Raw genomic sequence first — 20,991 nt, forward strand, 5'->3', positions numbered from 1 at the left:
TGGACAGAATCATTCTAACAACGCAAGCCATAAAAGATGACAAGAGGTGAACGGAGGAGGAGAAATGGGGGGAAGGGGTGGGGGGAGGGTGAGGGGAAAACAAGTGAGAGAAAATGTTTAGCTTCTGTGTTGCGATGCATGTCAAACAACCAAGATGACAACGAACTAATCTTTTCGGGGATAAGACAAAATGAAGTTAAAAATAAAAATTATGTGTACATTAACATATGAGGTTTAGAGCTTGGGGAACAATTTGTAAAATGTGTGTATTTTCATTTTTATTTTTTATTATAACTATTTATTTTATGTAAGTATTGAATAACTATGTACATGTTCATTTAATAATTCTGACTGTAATTTAATTTTATCTAGTTTAAAGCTTAAATATGAAATATTAAAAAACACGGTCATTAAAATATGCTACTTGTATGTGTACATTTTGACAAAATTGTGTTACGATTTAAAAACAAACCATTACTGTGGATGAGGATGACAGTGATTCAAATTGAAAATGATGTCTGCAAAGTAAACAATAATGATGATGATGATAATGATGAAAATCAAAATAAAATAAAGTGTTCCTAATGGTACTGAAGAGTTCAGCGTGCTCGTGATTTTGAGATGCTAATTTGTGTGCGAGGCGAGATTTGTTTGAATTCGACGACTGCAAATCAAAGTACTTCCTGTTTTTTAATACAAAACAAATAGAACTACAATCATATATTCATATATCCACTTTGTATTTTACCAAAGCCCCTCTCGCTCTTCCATCTACTTTGTAAAAAAAAAACATATACAAAAGTATCTACCTTACAAAGATTACATAATACTTTTATTACAATAACTCAATGTGAAAAATGACATCAATACAGGAATTTCTTCCAACACTCATTTTTGAACTGTATTTCTGTAACATTTGCTGAGTGAACAGTACGTGGGTGAACCATCTTAGCGGACACTGAAAGCGAGGTGGCACAAAAAAAACATATACAAAAGTATCTACCTTACAAAGATTACATAATACTTTTATTACAATAACTCAATGTGAAAAATGACATCAATACAGGAATTTCTTCCAACACTCATTTTTGAACTGTATTTCTGTAACATTTGCTGAGTGAACAGTACGTGGGTGAACCATCTTAGCGGACACTGAAAGCGAGGTGGCACATGTTTTGGGACAGGCATTTGAAGGACACTTAACGAGAAAGCCTTCATCTGCAATTACAAATTCTGACCTCTAAACAGCTCAATTGTTTTTGGTTATTATAAATACACATATATTTGCATGATGTATATGTTTCACATATTGTACAGAAATATATTAATATCAAGTACGTACGCTTACATACTAATTCAACGGTAATAACTTATTGACTGTATACTATAGATGCAATAAAACGAATGCAACAATATACGAAAAGTACGGAAAAATCGTTCTCAGTATTGAGGTTTTCTTGTTTGTGTGACTTTACACACTGGCCTAGCTAGACGTGGATATGGACTGGAGGAAAGACAGCAGAGTGGAGGAACTCATCGTCACCTCATATTACTTCAAACCCGTATACTGTTTCATGAAACACTAAATAAGTTGCAGTGAATGCACCTAGAAAAAAAACAACAATTGAATGACTAACATTTCAGCCGCATCCTTACATGACTTGACAAGACTTGGAATACGATCAAAGACTTATATTATTACCCAAGACAGTTCACTTGTATTGCTATGAATGGGCAAAACGGCAACACAACATGGCAGCTCTAGTAATCTAGCAAGTCCCACCTTCTAAATTAAAGAGCTATTAGATTCTCCCAGTTCTCACATAAATCTGAGACTTGCGCTTGGGACTGCACATTGGCAGGACCAACCTTAAATATATGCTTTTTTAACGCTATTAGAGCCACCTGGAGGCACTGCAAATATGGCTACAGTGAACTAAATTTTCTTAGAAGGTACTTTGATATAGCCCATACAACCATGGATTAGTTTCATAGTACTTTTTCGGAGTGTAACAACTTACTGGGTTTTGTTGTATGAAATTCACTAAATATACAATATTTGGACACTTAAGCCACATTTAAAAATGTATCATGTTTTTCGCATTATATGTGAAAATATCAAAACGAGGCACTTCTTTTTAAAGAAACATTGCACAAGCACACTTTTTATTGCTACTGGTCTCAAATTCTTTCAAAATGAAGACAAAAAGTCATTTTGGGTGTAAAACTGATTCATATTTCATATGTTATTATAACTATTCTGCTAGAAAACCTGCATAAACTTGAGGAGAACTGACTTCATACACCTTGGTAAAAACAACTTTAAAAAAAAAAGTGGCTCAGAAAAGTGAAAAGCTTGGGCATTATTTGTTTGCAGATGCCATTTGGTTTGATATTCAGTATCTAATGCATTGAAATGCAAACATGTTTAAAAGTGACTTAGGCTGATGATACACGGGGGCAAATTTTTGAGCAATTTTGCCGGGCAACTTTTTTTGAGCAATGTTGCTTGGGCACTTTCCCATTGAGAATGGGTAACAAATTTCTATCTAGATACTTTAGATCGGTTGTGGGCCCTGTGTCTCACCTGGTTGTCCGTTGATTGCAACATTGCTCAAAAAGTTGCCCCGTGTATCATCAGCCTTAGTGTCCAAAAACTCCACCACTGTATCCATTTGTGTTCCACAGGAGAAAATAAATCATACAGGTTTTGAGCAACATGAGGGTGATTTTCATGACCATCCCTCAGCGAGACACTGGGGTACAGCGATAAGGTTTTGTCAGGTGCGATGCAGGAACATCTGGAAAAGAAATATCCCCCACACAGTGGACCAGAACAGATACAGTCCCTTAAACGCTCTTTTATTCACATGAACTCTGCGTCAATCCTTTGTTCAGACAGTCCAAGCTATCTGTAACTTCTGCCTTCTCGCACTCTGCCCCTCTCCAACTTCTTCTCAGTGTAGTACGTTCCTCTAGTGAGCAGCACGCAAACACAGGAGGAGTCAATACGGATCCACCTCCATCCTATCCTCTTGTTTTCATCCGAGGTGAGCGCGCGTACGTACGACTGCTTGGTTTCGCACCTGCTCATCCAGTGTTTCTTATCCACCCCCAAGCAGCTGGCCCCCTCCACCGCCTGCACTTCACCTTTCCTATTTGAATCTGGCTTACGGCACTTTGTTTCATAGAAATACTGCTTGAGCGGCCCAGTCTGGGTCTGGATCTCTTGCAGAATAGTGACGGTGTTGCTCCGAAAGTCCACCGCCGTCTTCTTGTTGGTCACCCACGCGCTTTCGGCCTCGCATACGGAGCGTTCGATGCCTTGTGCACTGCCTTCTCGCACTCTGCCCCTCTCCAACTTCTTCTCAGTGTAGTACGTTCCTCTAGTGAGCAGCACGCAAACACAGGAGGAGTCAATACGGATCCACCTCCATCCTATCCTCTTGTTTTCATCCGAGGTGAGCGCGCGTACGTACGACTGCTTGGTTTCGCACCTGCTCATCCAGTGTTTCTTATCCACCCCCAAGCAGCTGGCCCCCTCCACCGCCTGCACTTCACCTTTCCTATTTGAATCTGGCTTACGGCACTTTGTTTCATAGAAATACTGCTTGAGCGGCCCAGTCTGGGTCTGGATCTCTTGCAGAATAGTGACAGTGTTGCTCCGAAAGTCCACCGCCGTCTTCTTGTTGGTCACCCACGCGCTTTCGGCCTCGCATACGGAGCGTTCGATGCCTTGTGCGCTGTGGGCGGCTTGCCGCTTGCGGCGGACACCTGGAACCGGGCCATCAGAATCAGAGAGACCCAAGAGTAAGTTTCTGTATGCGTCTTTGTCGCCTCCGTGACCAGACGTGGCAGCATCCATCATGTGACTTTCCTCGTCCTCAACGTCATCGGCCAATAAGCCCAACTCCAGCATTAAGAGCAGAGGCGGGTGTTTGGGTGGGGAAAGGGCCGGGGAGAAGAGTACCCGTGGATGGGCATCCAGCAAAAGCAGCTGATCTTCTTCTCGTAGGCCTATGTCATCAAACCCAAAGCCCGGTTCTGCTCCAAAGCCTCCAGATTGCTGCAGCAACTCTTTCGCATTTGTCTGAGCTTCGTCCAGATGTTCCTGCACTGGAGGGCTCTGCAGAGAGACGTTCGGACCTTCAAGAGGCCCGTCTTTCAGTTCACTTCTTGCGTTCCTGTCGTCTTCAAGTAAAGTCTCTGCCTCAATACTGCTTTCTTCATGAAACTGGCTAATTTTAAGCTGATAGTCCTTGAGAATATCGTTGCTTTGGGAACTGGCTATTTTTTGTGATTTGTATTTCCTAGGATTATGCGGCCTGGAGGCATCTGCTCCGGTAGTCCTTCCTCCACCTGTGTGGTCCTGCTTTGGGTTATTGACAAAAATGTCTTCTGTTAGAAGATTCTCTTGGTTTGCTCTACCTCTGGATATATGGTCCTCCTCAAATGTGCTCTGCTTATCGTCTGTTCTGTGAGGAGCTATGTCATGTGTACTGTAGTTGTTGTGAGAAGAGTCATGGTCCACTGATGAGTTGGTCGGGACGCTGCTGCTGCTGCTGTCGTTTCTGCCAGGCTCTTTCATTGCGGCAACAAGCCTGGGCACAGGACTTTGAGGGAAAGGCAGGGCCGAGGCGATCACCATGGCAACCAGGGGAAGCCAGTGCATCACTCCCAAGACGTGTCAACTATGAGTTGATAAAAAAGCAAGTATTAGAAAGCGCATAAAGAGGAAGAACAGTGTAGTTTAAGATGACATCACATCACATATTTACTTTGGAATGATTAGAATGTTAGCGTAACAAAATTCATCGGCGTGTAACAGATTATCAAACAAAAAAAAGAATAATTCCTGCACTTGCAATTGTATCAACATATAAATGTATTATTCACTCACAACGTTTCGGTCCCATGACCTTCATCAGGCATATACAGACAGTTCTGACAATCCAATTTAAAAACAACACATGACCAATCACTACAACACGTGGACACATCATTACCAATCAATGATGTAATACATTATTAAACCTACCTCATCATATATTTTGATACAATTGCAAGTGCATAGGGTGTGCGGGATTTATTCTTTTTTGCTTTGATGTTGGACCAGATTTTTGGTTGTTTTTCCTACGCACCTATTGATTACCTACAATTGTCCAAGTGTAACTGTTGATTGGTTGTTGATTGGATGGAGGCAGATCTGAATGCTAGCTTGCTGTTAATTGTAATAAATTGATGGGGTTTACCGGAAAGGTCCAGCATGCCTCACTAGAGAGAGGTTTCACCAGAAGATCATTTGAAACTTTGATTAAAAGTTAGCAAAAAAAAACAAAAAACATAGGTATGGATGAACTGCTCACTATAAGATCTATAACTTGCATTTGGAAAATAGATAGGGTACGTTTCATTTTATGCTGACTTGAGAATAAGAAATAAAGTCACTGATGTAAAATCACAACTGGGAGATAAAATTCGCAATTACCGTTGTATACTTTTTTACTCTGAGGCGGAAACAGGATTTCAAAAGAACAGGCTCAATGCCAGCTTATAAAAATAAGGTAAAATAAGCCTAAAACTGTAAAACTATAGCTTTACAGCTTTGGCATATGTTAGTGGAAAAAAAGATGCAAAATTGCAAGCAGCAGATTCATGTCTCTGTGCAGAGGGAGAGTGGAGCCGCAAACTTGCTTCACTATCGCCTGCTCCGGTTGTTTGGTGCAGACATGAAGTCACCGGCTAGCTGACATCTGGCAAAGCTCCGTTTGAAATAAATTCACGAACAGTGTTGGTCTGGTGCTGGCCTAGTTTCACATGAGACCACAAACAACCCTGGTATGTGTGGAAAAGGTTGTAAATTTCACAGATTATGAGCATGACTGAGGCAAACAAAAAGATGCCACTTTACTGCAGAATAAATAAAAAAAAGATCCTAAAGGGCCTCAAATAAATGCTCATTTCATCATCTTTTATGATCTTTATTTGTAGGTTTTTGTTGTTCATGCTTGTCTCATATCCTTTTTCCATACGTTTGACCTGATGATCCCATATTCACACACTTCTGTAACATGACTCTCTGCAGTGCTGAGAATACCTCAGAGATTTGGGTTATTTATTGACAGGACCGCCAAAGTTCAGCAGTCTTCTACCTAAGACAAGCTCCTGGGTGGTTACTGGCCCAGTTGTAGTGATTTATGTGCTTATTTAGTGGGGGTCAGAGTAAAACTACACTGATGGATGATAAACTCCCTTCCTTTTACTTTCAGCACTAAATGAGCAAACACTCACACTGTCAACCACCAGGTGGAAGCAAAACCATCACATCAAAAATTATAAACATGCCTCATCATTGGCACTTGTGTAGTTTTTTGTTGCATTGTACAATCAAAATAATATTCATATAAAGTTGTGAGGAGAGGGTTGAAAAGATTAATTCAGTACAGAAACCAAAATATCATCAAACAATATATAAAATACTGTTCGAAAGATTGAGGTCAGTAAGATTTTTTTTTTTTAACAAAAGTCTGTTACTCTCCAAGGTTGCATTTAAGGGATCAAAAATACAGTATTGTATTAATATTGTGAAAATTTATATTTGAATATATTTTAAAAATGTAATTTTCTCCTGTGGTGGCAAAGCAGTATTTAGTGTCACATGAACCTTCATACATTATTTAAATATGCTGATTTTGTGCTCAATTTGTGTTGCTTAATATTTTAGTTTAAACCAAAATAGTCCTATTTTTTTCCCAGGATTCTTTGATGAATTAAAAAAATTAAACTCAAACCCTTTATTTGAAATCTTTTGTAACATCAGTGACATGTCTTTACTGTCACTTTTGATCAATTTAATGCATTGATGCAGAAAAAAAATATTTAAATTTTTTTAAATGGGAGTATATATGGAAACTATTTATACTTAATGTATAAAAAATGAGTGCAAACTACATAAAGTGTGTAAGCTATGAGGTGTAACGCTCTTAACGGCAACAAAAAACATATCTACTTAAAACGTAGACAATTTGCTTTTTAGCAAGTGTTTGACAAGAAAAATGTGACCACACAGACCTAGAGTGTGTCGTCTTGTTGATGATACAGTGAAGGATGCTGTCCACCTGTCCAACGTTAAGGCAAGGTGCAAATCACTCACCAATGCTGTTGTTGTTGTGCTGAGAGATGAGGGAGGGAGAGGCATTTAGAGAGAAAGAGAGCTCAAGAAAAGAAGAATGCTCAGAATGTCAGTGATGTGGCTTCAACTGAGAAAGCTCCTCCTGGGTTTCCCCAGGCGGGACACACTAGAATGCAGGAGGGGGCCGAGTGTACGCAGAGTCAAGTGACTGTCCGTTTGAGAAGAAGAGATAATCATTAGGCTCATAGGGAGAGAGTGGGTGGACAGAAAGGTTGTGTTTGAAGTGCAAAATCACCACTTGTGACACTCACAATAACAGCACCCCGCCCCGGACACTGTTTTCTAATAACACTCAATCCAAACGAGCACACTCGCACACAATGCACTACTGAGCCTGCGGTCACACGCAGGGAAAGAATGCCACCAAGTCCACACGTATGCATGCCGGGACATGGAGCACTACACGTATAAGTGCTCACTTCCTGTTTACGTTCAACATAGCAGGTGTGATATGTGCCAATGAGGCTCTATCGTCTTTTAAATGCAAATATACTTGCTTAAGGCGGCTGTGCGTATATGAGTATTTCAGGTATTTTCGCTGAGAGATTTATAGCCTTGGTCTTTCACAACCGCAAATAATGACAGAATCATGTTTTATGCATCTGACATGCCTTCATACCATCTCAGAAACTACAAAATGCTACAATATCAAGACAGTTATCACTAAATCCCAGCATGTTGTTGACAGCTGAAATGAAGTTACATATATGACTGCATGGAAGAATCAATATTTAGGTATTGCTTCACAATATTTAGACTACGTTTAGATTAAAAGGTCAATGACAAATCTTGTTTGAAACTCATGAGGCAAGTTCTTAGAAATGCAAATACTCTTTGCACTCATGTTGGTTTCATACGGTTTTGAAAATCTTTTTCTCCATTTTCAAGAAAAGATTCAATTGAATGACTCTAAAAATGTCATGTGGTGTAACCATCAAATAAATGTACTAAATGTTTTTTCTCTACACCTCAGACATGTGATTACATACATACATATGAATCTATATTAAAACACATTTTAAGTAATGATAATGATTTTCAAATATATTTTTATATTCCTAATAATATTCAGTTTTAGAAGTCACACCACATGGCATTTTTCAAGTAAACTGAACTAATCTTGCCTTGTCATAAAAAGCTCAAACTGTCTGATGTTTTAGGAGACTTGCTGACCTTAAATTAAAAAACATGCTCAACATAGAAGAACTTTTTTCAAATTACTTTGTGTATAAACTGCATTTTTACGGCATAAAATGACTTCTTAACAGAAGTTACGTGTGTAAAAATAAAAGCATTTTTCATGGTTGAAGGTAGTATGTGTGTGTGCACAGTCTGCACACCTAAGTGAAAAAGGGTGTAGTGCATGTGTATGTGTGTGACCTGAGAGGAAGACTTGCTGGTTAATGTGTATGTTTGCTTTGGAACGGGAACACAAACAGTAGGCAGGCAGACACACGTGCAGGAGGCATATCTGTAGACGCTGGGCGACATGCAGAACCACTTCATCAGTGCGCTCCATTTGCAGCAATGACATGCTTCACGAACTCAGCCATCCAGACAGAGTAGCCCTGCACTTTCTCTCCTCACCTTACGCACAGCTCAAAAATGAGCCTCCGGCCTCACGCAAAAAACGCCAAGCTCCTCAACACAATGAACCCGCATGTTTAACCTGATCTTATACACTCTACCTCACAGGAACCTGTGTGCACACATCCACACATATCTTTGATCTGAACCACTACTCGCACCCCCATGACAAGCGCAATCTGCGATCTTCTAGACAAAAGCCACCTTAGACAAACACTTTGGCCCTCCCACCTCGTTCTATTCTCGGCTTCACGCCACTGAAAACCTTAAACCCGCATTATAAATAACCTCTTTCTAAGATTTTTCACTGGAAATCAGCCAGAGGATCCACTACAACTTCATGCTACTGCACTATAATAAGCCTGTCAAATCAATTATTGCAGATGTATGGCCTTTATTATTTATCCTCTCCAATCCGAACAAAAGCGTGACTCATGATAGACATTCTACAATCCCCCTGTTCAGACTTGACGTGACTGACAATTTTGGAATTTTCCCATCGTCCCACTCGCCCTATACACTCAGCCATAAGCGTCCAACGCAGCACAGTCTGAACTCCCATATCACGCCACAAAGAAGTGGAGAGAAAATGAAACATAAAGACACAGCTTTAAAATCAAGTTAAACAGGTCATGTCATGACAAAATTTAATTGTATCATTTTTTCATTTACATTTATATATTTTATGTTTATTTGTATTATAACTTTCAGAACTCAAAACGTTTTATCCAGTCCAAAAAAAGACCATTTGTTGTACTGAACTGCTGTAATGGCTTCCAGCTTATTAGACCAGCCACGTTTGCACATTGGTACTCGGTGTTTAGCAATCTGTCCAAACCAAACCCAGTCAAATAATAAGGAAGATGATTTCAAATTATTCAAAAGTAAAGAAAGATTTTTTCTACGTAATTTTTTAGACTTTGTATAGTTCCCTAATTGCATCACTGTAGTTTGTGTGGATTTATGAAGATTTGTGTGGATTTATGAAGATTTGTGTGGATTTATGAAGACTTTATTGCAGACTTTGCAATAAGGCTTTAACTGAAGGATGGGGCTATGCCAATCATAACATATAAATTGATAAGTTTACATGGGGTGTTAAAAACAGTCACAATGGTTGTGTAAAACTAAATTATGAATTATAAATAAACCTCTTAGGTAAAAGAAAAAAAAGGTAAACAATTATTTGACCTCTTTAATATTAGTTTAAAAAAGAAAGAGAGGAAGAAAGACATCTTTCCCAAAAAAAGATACTGCACAAATTCCCTCTGTGAGAAAGAAAAAAAAAATGTCTTCGCAGACAGGGATTATTATTCCAAGACAAACATATCTTGTCTCTCCTCTTTCTCATAAAGTAATTTTTGTGTCTGAATCATTTACATAAACCCCCCCAGCTGTACAGATGTGTCTGATCAAAGGCACTGTGTTGCAGTTGAGAAATCAGTAGCAAACATATCTTGTCTCTCCTCTTTCTCATAAAGTAATTTTTGTGTCTGAATCATTTACATAAACCCCCCCCCAGCTGTACAGATGTGTCTGATCAAAGGCACTGTGTTGCAGTTGAGAAATCAGTATCTTAAACACATCTGAAAATGGCTACCACACACTGAGCGTGAGCGACACATTCCACTTGCTCCTCACACTTCAGGATAATCTCCATCCACACTTTCTGAGAAAGAACTTTGGTCTGCTTCAGATCCTGCCTGGATAACTGGAGGAAGAGTTCACATTAACACCTGTAGGTTTATTCTCACTTGTTCTGTCTCGGTGGCTTTTTGTGTTACAGGGGTGAGAGAACAGTTACACAAACATTCATTATGTAGTAAACAAAGGTTGTGAGTTTCTGTTTTTATAGGCTAGATGGGCAGGTGACTGACAGGATGTGCATGTGTGTTAATTATTGTTTTAATGGCTGCCAGCTCCCACTCTTTAACTCCATTACTGTGTAAACACATTAACACTGACAAACTACTACTCTCGTGTGTAGCTCTGACATTTGTTTTTTAAGACTTCCGCCAAAGGATGAAAAAATACTATAGTAATTTATAGTAAATACTATAGTGTTTTTGAACCATACTATAGTAAAGTGTATTATACTGTATATATTATAGTATTTACAACACTTTGTTAATGAATGCTCCAGCATACTGTAGTATTAACTATAGTGAACTGATAAACTGCAATAAATACTGTAGTATACTTTAGTTTTTATTACAGTAAACTGTTGTGTATTGTAGTATAATAATATACCCTATAGTTGTAGAAAACTTAGTACAGTATTGGGTAATTTGTTTATATGACTACAGTTGTTATTTTACCACAGCAACTATAGAATTATCACAATAAATTAATTCAAATACTTTACTATAGTATGGTTCAAAAACACTATAGTATTTACTATAAATTACTATAGTATTTTTTCATGTGGGTGGTCCCTATAATATTACACAATAAAATGATTTGGATTATTTAAGATGTCATTCTGAGAAATAGTAAATGCACAAACAAAAACACACCTACTGTGTATTTCAAACAGCATGCTGGACTGGCTTTAGAGAAGCTTCTTCCGAGGTACGCAGGCCGGGCAAACTAAGCGTGCACACCTGAACTGGACAGCGCATTGTTCAGCGGAGAGCGTCGATTTAACCGCACACTGCACGCGACGCGAGTGGCGGGACAGCACCGTTGAACGCACTTACATTTCTAGATTTGTCGATTCGCCAGCGGCTAGCCTACTGTTGAAAATTATGAGATCAAACATATTTGGTCTTTCGCTAAAATAGTTTTCAGTCATCTCTTTCGAGGCCCGGGGCAAACGCTTCTCACGATCGCTTAAATTCCGATTGGTAATCAAGAATCCGACTCATTTTTATGAATCGGTTCTTTCGAAGAAAACGTTTCAGATTCAAAAAACGCTGTTTAAATTACTGTAAGTGATGATGGGGTCTCATATTACATGCTCTACTAACCGGTTCAGCAAAACTGTAGGCCTACATGTCCAGACAAATTGCTGTTTATTGCAGTTTCAAAAAAAAAAATGTTAACAAATTTTTATTGTGATTTGTTGCCCAGTATGTTTCAGCCATGATTCAGCTCATTTGAAACATACTTCACCTAAATGTAATTTGCAATAAACAATACTGAAATGTATCTACATCACCTGGCTGGAAAGGATGTTTTAATAAAATGCTATTACAACCAGCTGTTTTCGTAATACATACGAGCAGCTCATGTATCGAAAGAGACTCGGTTCACTGAGGACTCGCTCGGTTTGAATTCAGTGAACGAAATACTTTGCGAACCGATTCATCAGATCCAGCGTAAAGATTCGACTCAAATGAACAATTCATTTGCGTTCGGTTAATTCCAAAGCTTGACAACCTGTCAACGAGTCCGATCAACACCTGCTTCACATTAAATTAGCTGTTACAAAAATGAACCCAAATAAATTGCATCTGTCATTACACCACTTTAGATGTTATCAGCAGTAGGCATAATGTAGCTTAGTACGCTATCATGTTAAATTAAAAAAGTGACTTTGAAAACTCGCAGCACCTACCGTTTAGGTGAGTCTCGGGCCACGCGTCTCTTCGGCGAAAACCACATTGATTCTACAGTCCGTCAGTCTCACGCAAAAATTAACGAAATTTCCAGAAGAACTCTCGATTCACATCGTTCAAACTGCAGAAGTCTCCCATATCATCTCCGGAGTCCAGTCTGAGAAGGTCCACGTCGAGTTGTACTTCCACGCTTATCTGTTTCAAACGCGTCTTTTAATCTCCGGTCTTTCTTTACGCGCGAGCTTCTAAAGGATTGGCATGCAAGCGTTGAACAACCAGAGCAACAATACACCTCTGACACTGAGCGTCAGCTCTACTTTTCCAGCAGTCAGACCACAAATCGCAGACTTTGAGCTATAAATGAGCGACGTTTGATCTGAAATATAAGTTTTAAAAAGTTCGTAAAGTGGATGCATAAATTCCCGCGCAGAGAAGGTTTGAGTGCTGAAGTAAGGTAAGGTATCTTCATGAAAGGCGGTGAGGGGACAACAGCCAGTGGGAGTGAAAGAGGGCTGGTTTAGAAGTAGAGGAATGGACAGAGTGAAAGAAGACATTATGGTGGAGGAAAAAAAGGACGAGGACCATCTGCTGGCGGTGGGTGTTGAGAGTTCTCATAATGAAAAACAAAAAAGAGAGTGGAAAATGGCTTAAAACTAATAGGGTGGACTGACTGTCTTAGGAACTGATTTATTGTCAGTAAATTGAGTTCAAGTCCAAACTAATCACCCCAAGCAAGTGCATCTACACCATATGACCTTTCAGTTGTTAATAACTGTAACTAAAAGTAGCAGACAGCGGAATTTCATTTAATTCATGTCAGTTTATGGTGGTCTGAACAGGTTGGATTTTGAGACCGTGCAGCTCTTGAATTAGGGGACAATTTGTTAAAGCAATTTCCTCTGGAGATTGTTTTTTTTTTTACAGCGTCTACCGCTAACCAGCCCTTGGTTTTTATAGCAGGAGATGTATATTGCCTTCTCTCGTCCTCCCCTCCTCTCTCCTCCTTTCACCTAGCAGAAATTTCCATCCCACCAAAACCCATTTCCCCAGAAAGTTTAAAAAGATGAAAGGATAAGGAAAAGAAAGGAGACAAAAGAGAGACGTGTTCTGTTACAACCCTGCCCCTGTGAGACTGTCTGTGAAAGAGTTAGGGGATGAGAGAGATGGGGGAGAGAATAAGAGAACGAGAGGGGTACAGAAAAGAGGTTTTCAAATGAGGAACGGGGAACCGGTGTGGAACTTCATATTTAACACACACAAACACAGGTGAGCGCGCACACACACACACACACACACACACACACAAAAATACAAAGCCCAGTGAGGTCTGAAATGTGGTCTGGCCCCCTCATATTATTGCTCCTGTCCTCTCCTGACGCTGTTCCTCCCTCTTGGCATTTAGTGTTATTCACTCCCAATCTTTACCTCCTTAACACTATTCTGTCTCTCTGGTTTTGTCTGAACTTGTTTTGTATGCACTTAGATATTTCAACCCCAGGGCGTATTGGTGAGATTGAAGGAGTTAGAATGAGAGAGAGCCACAGGAACAGAGAATGATTGAGAGCGACGAGTCACTGAGGTATTGAGCGAGATGACAGGCGAACAAAGGTAGAAAGGGGAAGAAGGGACAAACTCAAACGGAGGTACAAAAGTTCTTTCACACACTCGCACTCAAATGGCTAAACACACGCATACATGCACACGAACAGAGAGCTCTGACACCTTATCGTTGAAGGATAAAAATACATTTCTGCATATCATGCTAAAGGTCTTATCAATTAGTAGTGTGAACCAGCATTACTTGTTTTTGTGAAAGACCTTTTAGCACCCTACACCCCAAACACCTATACAGGGCAACTCATCACACAAGGACCACACCGCACGTCACTGACACTGAGTCATACATGAGAGCTTCTGACGAAACTGCACATCTTTCAGATGCCAAAACCATACCACAGATAAGAGACCGTCCTTCTCGTGATACGACCTTGAGCTTTGCAAAAGACACTCAATAAATAGATGCTGATTATTATCAATATACCAGTGTTATTTTAGTATCATTGATACACTCTTGTAGTTTGAGTAGCCTATTTTGATTTTTTTTTATATATATTTTGTTTTAATTTGAGTAATTTTGTTGTTTTTATTTTTTAATAATTTTAAAAATAAAATGTGTATATAGTTTTTTTTATTAATGTTTGTTTGTTTTATTTTTATTTTTTAGTACATCAAGTTCAACTAAATGAAAATGAGATATGTGTCCTTATTTTTAATGTTTATGTTTATGTTAATTCAGTTAGTTTATTTTATTTAAAAGTAACACAATGTTTTTTATGACTTTAGTTAACTAATAAGTCATAAATGCATTATACTATTAAAATGTAAATACAATAATGTAAGTAATTATTGCAGTAATATTTATTATAATACTAATAATCATAATATAACAATAACAATAATAATTAAAATATTATCATTTTTATTGTTGTTTTTTAATCTTACAAAAAGCAATATTAAAATAATAAATAGTTTAATAAAAAATAAATACATTTAATAGAAATAATATTAAATTTATAATATTAATAATAAATGTAATGAACAAATGTAACACTTATTTTATTTATTATTTAATCATTTAAATGTTAATATTAATTCATTCTTCATTCAAACTTTGGAAAAGGTTACTTGCGGTCCATTTTTGTTTTCTTTGTCCCTTGTTCATAGTGTGTGTCTACATTGGATTTATTTCCATGGCAATGGATATCCCACCTCAAACCTCAAATATCAAAGCAATTACAATCTGTTACATAGCCATTATAGCAATTATTGAAAATAGCGGAGCTGTCAAGGAGACCAGTATGCTGTCCACAGACGCTCTCCTGAGCCTGAGGTTAGATTTATGGTCTCAAAAGAGGTGTCATTCATTCATTAAATTCATTTTTCCTCTCTTTATCCCCCCCTCACGCACTTAAATTTCATAGATCTCCTTCATTACTGATTCCTTACATTACCCCCATTTTATTCACCCCCAGCACCACCATTACCTCTTTCCTGGTGTGTTCCCTCTCTCTCTGTGGGCTGCAGCATGTGTTTCCAATTTTGGCTGTAATGCACAGTTCGCCGCAATCTGACCTAATTAGCCCCCGTCATGTGGGTCCGCCCTCAACAGCACCAACAATGGCAGACAGGCTAGAGGTCAGAAGTCAGGGGTCGTAGGTGGGAGCACGGATCGGATAAGGGAGCAGCGCCTTTGATTGATGTGTCAGGTCCTGCAGCATTAAAGGGCGTGTTCGTCAGTGTCCACAATAAAAGTACCACTGCTGTTATTTCTTCAGTATTCGGGATCAGAGAGGGTTACTGAGGCCTGAAATTGGATTTCGCAGTAAGACAAAAGGGTCAAAGAGGGGAGGTCAAGAACACAGGAGTGCCGTTCTTAACAAAACACACAGACTAAAGTACATAAGCCACAATCTCACACACCTTGAGATGATAGGTGCTAGGTATCGGATCCGTGGAATGTCTTGCTACTGGGAAAAGTGTAGGGTTAGACCAAGGGATTTAAGAGGGGAGACTGATTTTAGGAATGCCTTAATTATGGGAATGGAGAACCTAACTCTCTGTTTAATCCTTAATGAGAAACAGCTTCATATGGAACGAAGGGAAGCAGAAAAAATGCTTGAACTTTAAAAGGAATGATAGTGCGCAAGGGAAAGCTTGTCAGCTTTATAAAGCATGTAAAAGTGTGGCTCCACGCTGTGTGTTTTCTGTAAACCGATATGATTACATCTCATATGGAGCCCCTTTTTATAATCTCAGCCTCGTTTTACAATCCTCATAACACCAATAGAGGGAAAGCCATTAGAGAAATACATTCAACAAGCAACTTGCATGAAATATTCCTCCATTGATTTGAGTATGGAAATGGGGCTAGCAGTCCTAATGGTTCTTGGTTGAGCACAGTGTGGTGGACCGCTGTTGCCGCAGGCATCCGGTGGGCTCTTATGCTGTCTTAAGGGCTTTATGTTTTACTCCTAGTGTCCTTGAGAAGATAAGCATAGACTGTGATTGTCTTTGAGACAGGCCTTGCATTCCTTAAAGCAGGGGTCTCCAGCCTTTTTTACACCACTGACCGGTTACATTTAGAAAATATTCTCACGGACCGACTGGAGGTGGGGGGGGGTCTTGTGCACACTTTGGGGGTGTGCGAGAACAGCACGTGAGTTGCGAATTGAGTTCTCTTTAGTTTCTTATTCTTGTGGTTTAAAATCACGTGAACGTGTAAATTGACAAATTAATAATCTTGGCGGAATAGATCTGCTACGCTGCTGAATTGCTGCTGCTGTGGGTTATTGTAGTTGTAGATTATTGCTGCTGCAAAGCAAGTACAGGAACTTATACTGCCAATACATATGCTGATACGGTGCTGTGAGTACGGTACTGTGAGGCATACTGCTGCTGCACAAGTAGCATATATAACAATCCGTAGCAGATCTATACAGGTGGAGCTGGGGAGGTGGAAACAGAGCCGATCCTCCCTATATGCCAAATACGTAAGCTGCGTAGGGCCCCCCAAACACCAGGGTGATTTAATTTGAGTTTCGTTTTTGAATTTGGCCAGCAGTTATGAAAGCATGAATGATCATTTCTTTTAATGCGGTGCGCTGTTGCCCTTTCTACGCAAAAATCAGTCAAATGATGTAATGTGAATGTCGTACAGTCTTGCTCGAGACTAAAAAAATGAGTTGAAAGCGTACCGAGCTGCGGAAGAGACAATGTTTCTCAAGCGCTTTCCGCGAGCACGATTCGAGATGGAGTGAAACATGGACAAATGTGTTTCATTCATTCATAACCACTCATACCCCACTCCAAGCTGCTGCAAACAGCTCTAGTGAATGCTAACCAGCCATTTAAATGTAAAGCAGTAAGCTCATTGGCTGCATATGCAACTTGAACCAATCAGCTTGTGCCAAGTCATTTAACGCTGTGAATATCATCAATTTGCGTTAATGACCCATCAGCCTGTTCCATCTAGCGTTTCATGACAGAACTTGGCATTTCATCTTACATTGCATATAATTTCTCATTTCATGCATTCCCTGGGAATTAAAACGATGATCTTGGTGGTGTTATTATACGCTATTGTTTGTGAGATGATAGCTGAAGGTTTGACTGTTGTCATATTGAGCACATTACCTCTCCCATTCATTTATGTACATGAGTGGACCGTCTCTGTCAATGTGTGCAGTCATTGAGGTTTGCATAAAAGAGTTGATTGAATGACATGTGTGCTATTTGATAATTACACAGATGCTAGTTATTTAGCCAGAGCAGCATTCACATGTTTTACAAGACCAAACTAATTATGCTTTGTCTGTTCCTTAAATTAAATTGGCTTATGCCACCAAGTAATCAGCCACATCTTGTTTTCCTAATAAAAGCATTGATGAAAAGCACAACAGTTTGTCGAAACAGAATGAAGGGGAACAGGGTTTTGAAGTTCCCATAATTAAACTGCATCTGGAGATGGGGAGAAGAAAGTGATTTTAAATGTCAAACTCCATGGAATAAGAACAGTTGTGTGGCGATGTTTTTACCAAGCCCCATTTTAGATGCACTCCTGTGGTCACAGAATCTGTTACATATTATTGTGTGTCAGTCTAATTATTGTAGAAAAATGGAACAAAAAGCTGTATATAGTTACAAAGCGTTCCATTTGCAAAAGTTGTTGGTTGGTTTAGAATTTGCATGAATTTACCAAATTAAATGGTGATAGTCTGTTTCTCTAAAGTTTCTTTGATGGACAACAATTGACTCATGTTGCACAGGAAGTATAAGACATGTTTTATCTCATTGTACCTGCAGAGTCTTAATAACATTCACACCACTGTCTTTCTCCAGTGCAGTACAAACCATTCATAACAGCTCCTGGGACTCCTTTAGAAGTTGTATCATATACTGCAACTTTTTAAGTAACATGACTCCTTTTTCTCAGCAGAGGTAGGATGAACCGTATTTCACTGGGGAAACACAGTTGTTGCGGTTTCCATTGTGATGAATGTTGTCTCAAATCTTCAAGACAGGAATTTCTGTCTAAATGGTCACAAATAGTCACCAAAATCTCTAGTGCCCTCAGAAAAATAAGCAGTTTTGCTGCACAGATGTCAAATTAGAGACTGATTATAAATCAGTGTTAATCACAGTGTTTTTTTAATTTGAACCTTGCCATGCAAAAAAAATAAAAAATAAAAATAGATAGACATTCCAGTGAGCATGATTATTATTGTGTGCTTCGAAATGTGTGCGTGCTTTTAAACATTTAAATTCTGACTGATGCGGTAGACATCCCTCCTCCCTGATGTATGCTGAAGGAGAAATGTAACACGTTGTAAATTTTACTCACTATACAACACCCTGTTGGGTACTGTTTCAGCGGCAGACTTTGTGTTTGAACCACTGTGGCAATTAGCAGGAGATAGACTTACAGCCCATCCACTGCACAATAGACAGCAGGAGAGAGAGAGTGGAATGAACAGAGAGGCCGCTCCACTTCTGTAGCTTTCCTCTGCCCCTCCATCTGTCAGTCCTGTGGGACAGGGTGTGTGATAGTGACTGGAATGTGTATATGTACATTTCTTGTTGTATATTTGTGTGTGTGTGTGTGTAAAGAGATTCTCCTGTCATTTTCTTTCTTTTTTGGTCATTGTTTTTCTTTTTTGGAGGGGGGGTGGTATCGTACATTTGTCTTAATGTAGTTTGCCCAAAAATGTTTATAAAGTGAAAGTCAGTGAGGTCCAGTGTTGTTGTTTTGGACCCCATTAACATTCATTGTATGGACAAAAACAGTTCTACATTATTATTATTAAGAAAGTCATACAGGTTTGGAACAATAAAATTAAATAGTTTTGCTATTATTCCCATTATGTAATGTTCTGAATATTCCTTGTTTTTTTAATGTTTCTCCTTGGTCATGCACACATTTCTCTATAGGGCACATTCCATTTTTATCATTTTGCAAACATCGGATTGTTTCTTTTGAATAACCTCTGAATAATCTGAAACAAGTAGTAACATTTAAACATTTCTAGATGAACATCCAACTAAAACATTTCATTTAAAATAAAAACATTCCATTAACAATGTATAAATAATATTTGTGTGCTAATGTTTTGAAAATGTTATTAAAGACAAGATAACTTTGAAGGAAAATTCTATTAATGTTAATAGAAGAACTTTGTGAACTTTGAGAGAACCTTGCCAGAACGTTAGCAAAAGTTCTGGCGATGTTCCCTGTTAGATGGGATGGTGAATAAATGATGACAGTATTTTCATTTTGGCTGAAATATCCCTGTAAAAGCCAGGTGTTTAAAAGAAGTGTATTGAAGCCGAGAAACACTGTCACATTAGTATTATTACATTATCTTACTCTGGACACATAAAACCAGCTGACACCATAATGGGTCATTTAACATATTCAGTATTCAGTTTCCTCTGCATTCAACTGGGACAGGACAGATCTAATAATATGTGTCATGAAAAGTAGAAAAAAGTCACGAGGGTCTTTGTTCATATAGACATAACTGCAAATTTTTTTGAATCATATTAATTAATTTATGTATTTTACTCAATATGCTACCAGATTCCATACAGATGTTTTATGGGAAAAACTTTAATTAACCTGCGGCAATGTTTGTTTTGATACAGTTTGGCACACTGAGTCCTTATGTATTCTTTTCTTTCCACATCAAATAAATTGAGGTGAGTGGTTGGAGCCTAAAAGAGTTGGTTTGCTACTGATAAACACCTTCAGGGCAGAGTATGTAGTCAGTAAGTAATGTTTTAGCAGAGCACTTTGAGTTCTCAGCAGTGAATCTGGACGTGTTTAAACCATTACATCTAGGAGATCTAATGTGCCTGTGTGTGTCATACCGTTGTTGTGAATCTGAGTGATGCATTTTTTTATAAGGTTCTCAGCAGCCAAACAGCCATAAAAGTGAAGTTTTCAGGTGACAGGGGATGACAGTTCCGCAATCTTTCTGTGTTCTATGACTAAGTTGTGAGGCATTTGATGTGATTCTACATATGCAAATACCTGTCCTAAGCCCCGCCCCCCTCAGCATCATATTCATATATATATATATATATATATATATATGAGAAAACAGAGCCACATCGCCATCCAGTGGGTAGAAGTGGGACACATTAAGATAAAACTTGTCCTACATCTTAAATCATTCAGAATGCCACAGTTATTTCTCCATCTTTCTCTTCATTTACATATCCTCCAAATTCTGATGTCATTCATGTAGTATGGCAGTGCTTTTTTCTTTTTCTTTTTTTAAAAATCCCAGTTAGGTTTTAGTTAGATTAGGTATATCTCTCTGTGCCTGTCTATGTGACTATCTATCTATCTATCTATCTGTCCGTCCGTCCGTCCGTCCGTCCGTCTATCTGTCCATCTATCTATATATCTGTCCGTCCGTTCGTCCGTCCATCCATCTATCTGTCCATCTATCTATCTGTCCGTCCGTCTGTCCATCCATCTATCTATCTGTCCGTCCGTCCATCCATCAGTCTGTCCATCCATCTATCTGTCCATCTATCTATCTGTCTGTCAGTCCGTCCGTCCATCCATCAGTCTGTCCATCCATCTAT

At 38.8% G+C, this 20,991-nt stretch overlaps 1 protein-coding gene across 1 annotated transcript; it reads right to left on the reverse strand.

Annotated features, from left to right (window-relative positions):
• Positions 1-2,582: 2,582 nt before the first annotated feature.
• LOC107551163 (uncharacterized) lies at positions 2,583-12,407 on the reverse strand. The gene is made up of 3 exons (XM_016232680.1): positions 12,339-12,407; positions 3,586-4,691; positions 2,583-3,165 (listed from the first exon to the last, which is right to left on the reverse strand). Exons 2-3 carry the CDS (start codon positions 4,670-4,672, stop codon positions 2,909-2,911), a joined length of 1,344 nt encoding a protein of 447 aa, XP_016088166.1. The 5' UTR covers positions 4,673-4,691; positions 12,339-12,407; the 3' UTR covers positions 2,583-2,908.
• Between the last annotated feature and the right edge of the window lie 8,584 nt (positions 12,408-20,991).

This window comes from Sinocyclocheilus grahami, unplaced genomic scaffold (genome assembly GCF_001515645.1).
Source record: "Sinocyclocheilus grahami isolate Dianchi unplaced genomic scaffold, SAMN03320097.WGS_v1.1 scaffold416.1, whole genome shotgun sequence".
Classification (NCBI taxonomy): Eukaryota; Metazoa; Chordata; class Actinopteri; order Cypriniformes; family Cyprinidae; genus Sinocyclocheilus; species Sinocyclocheilus grahami.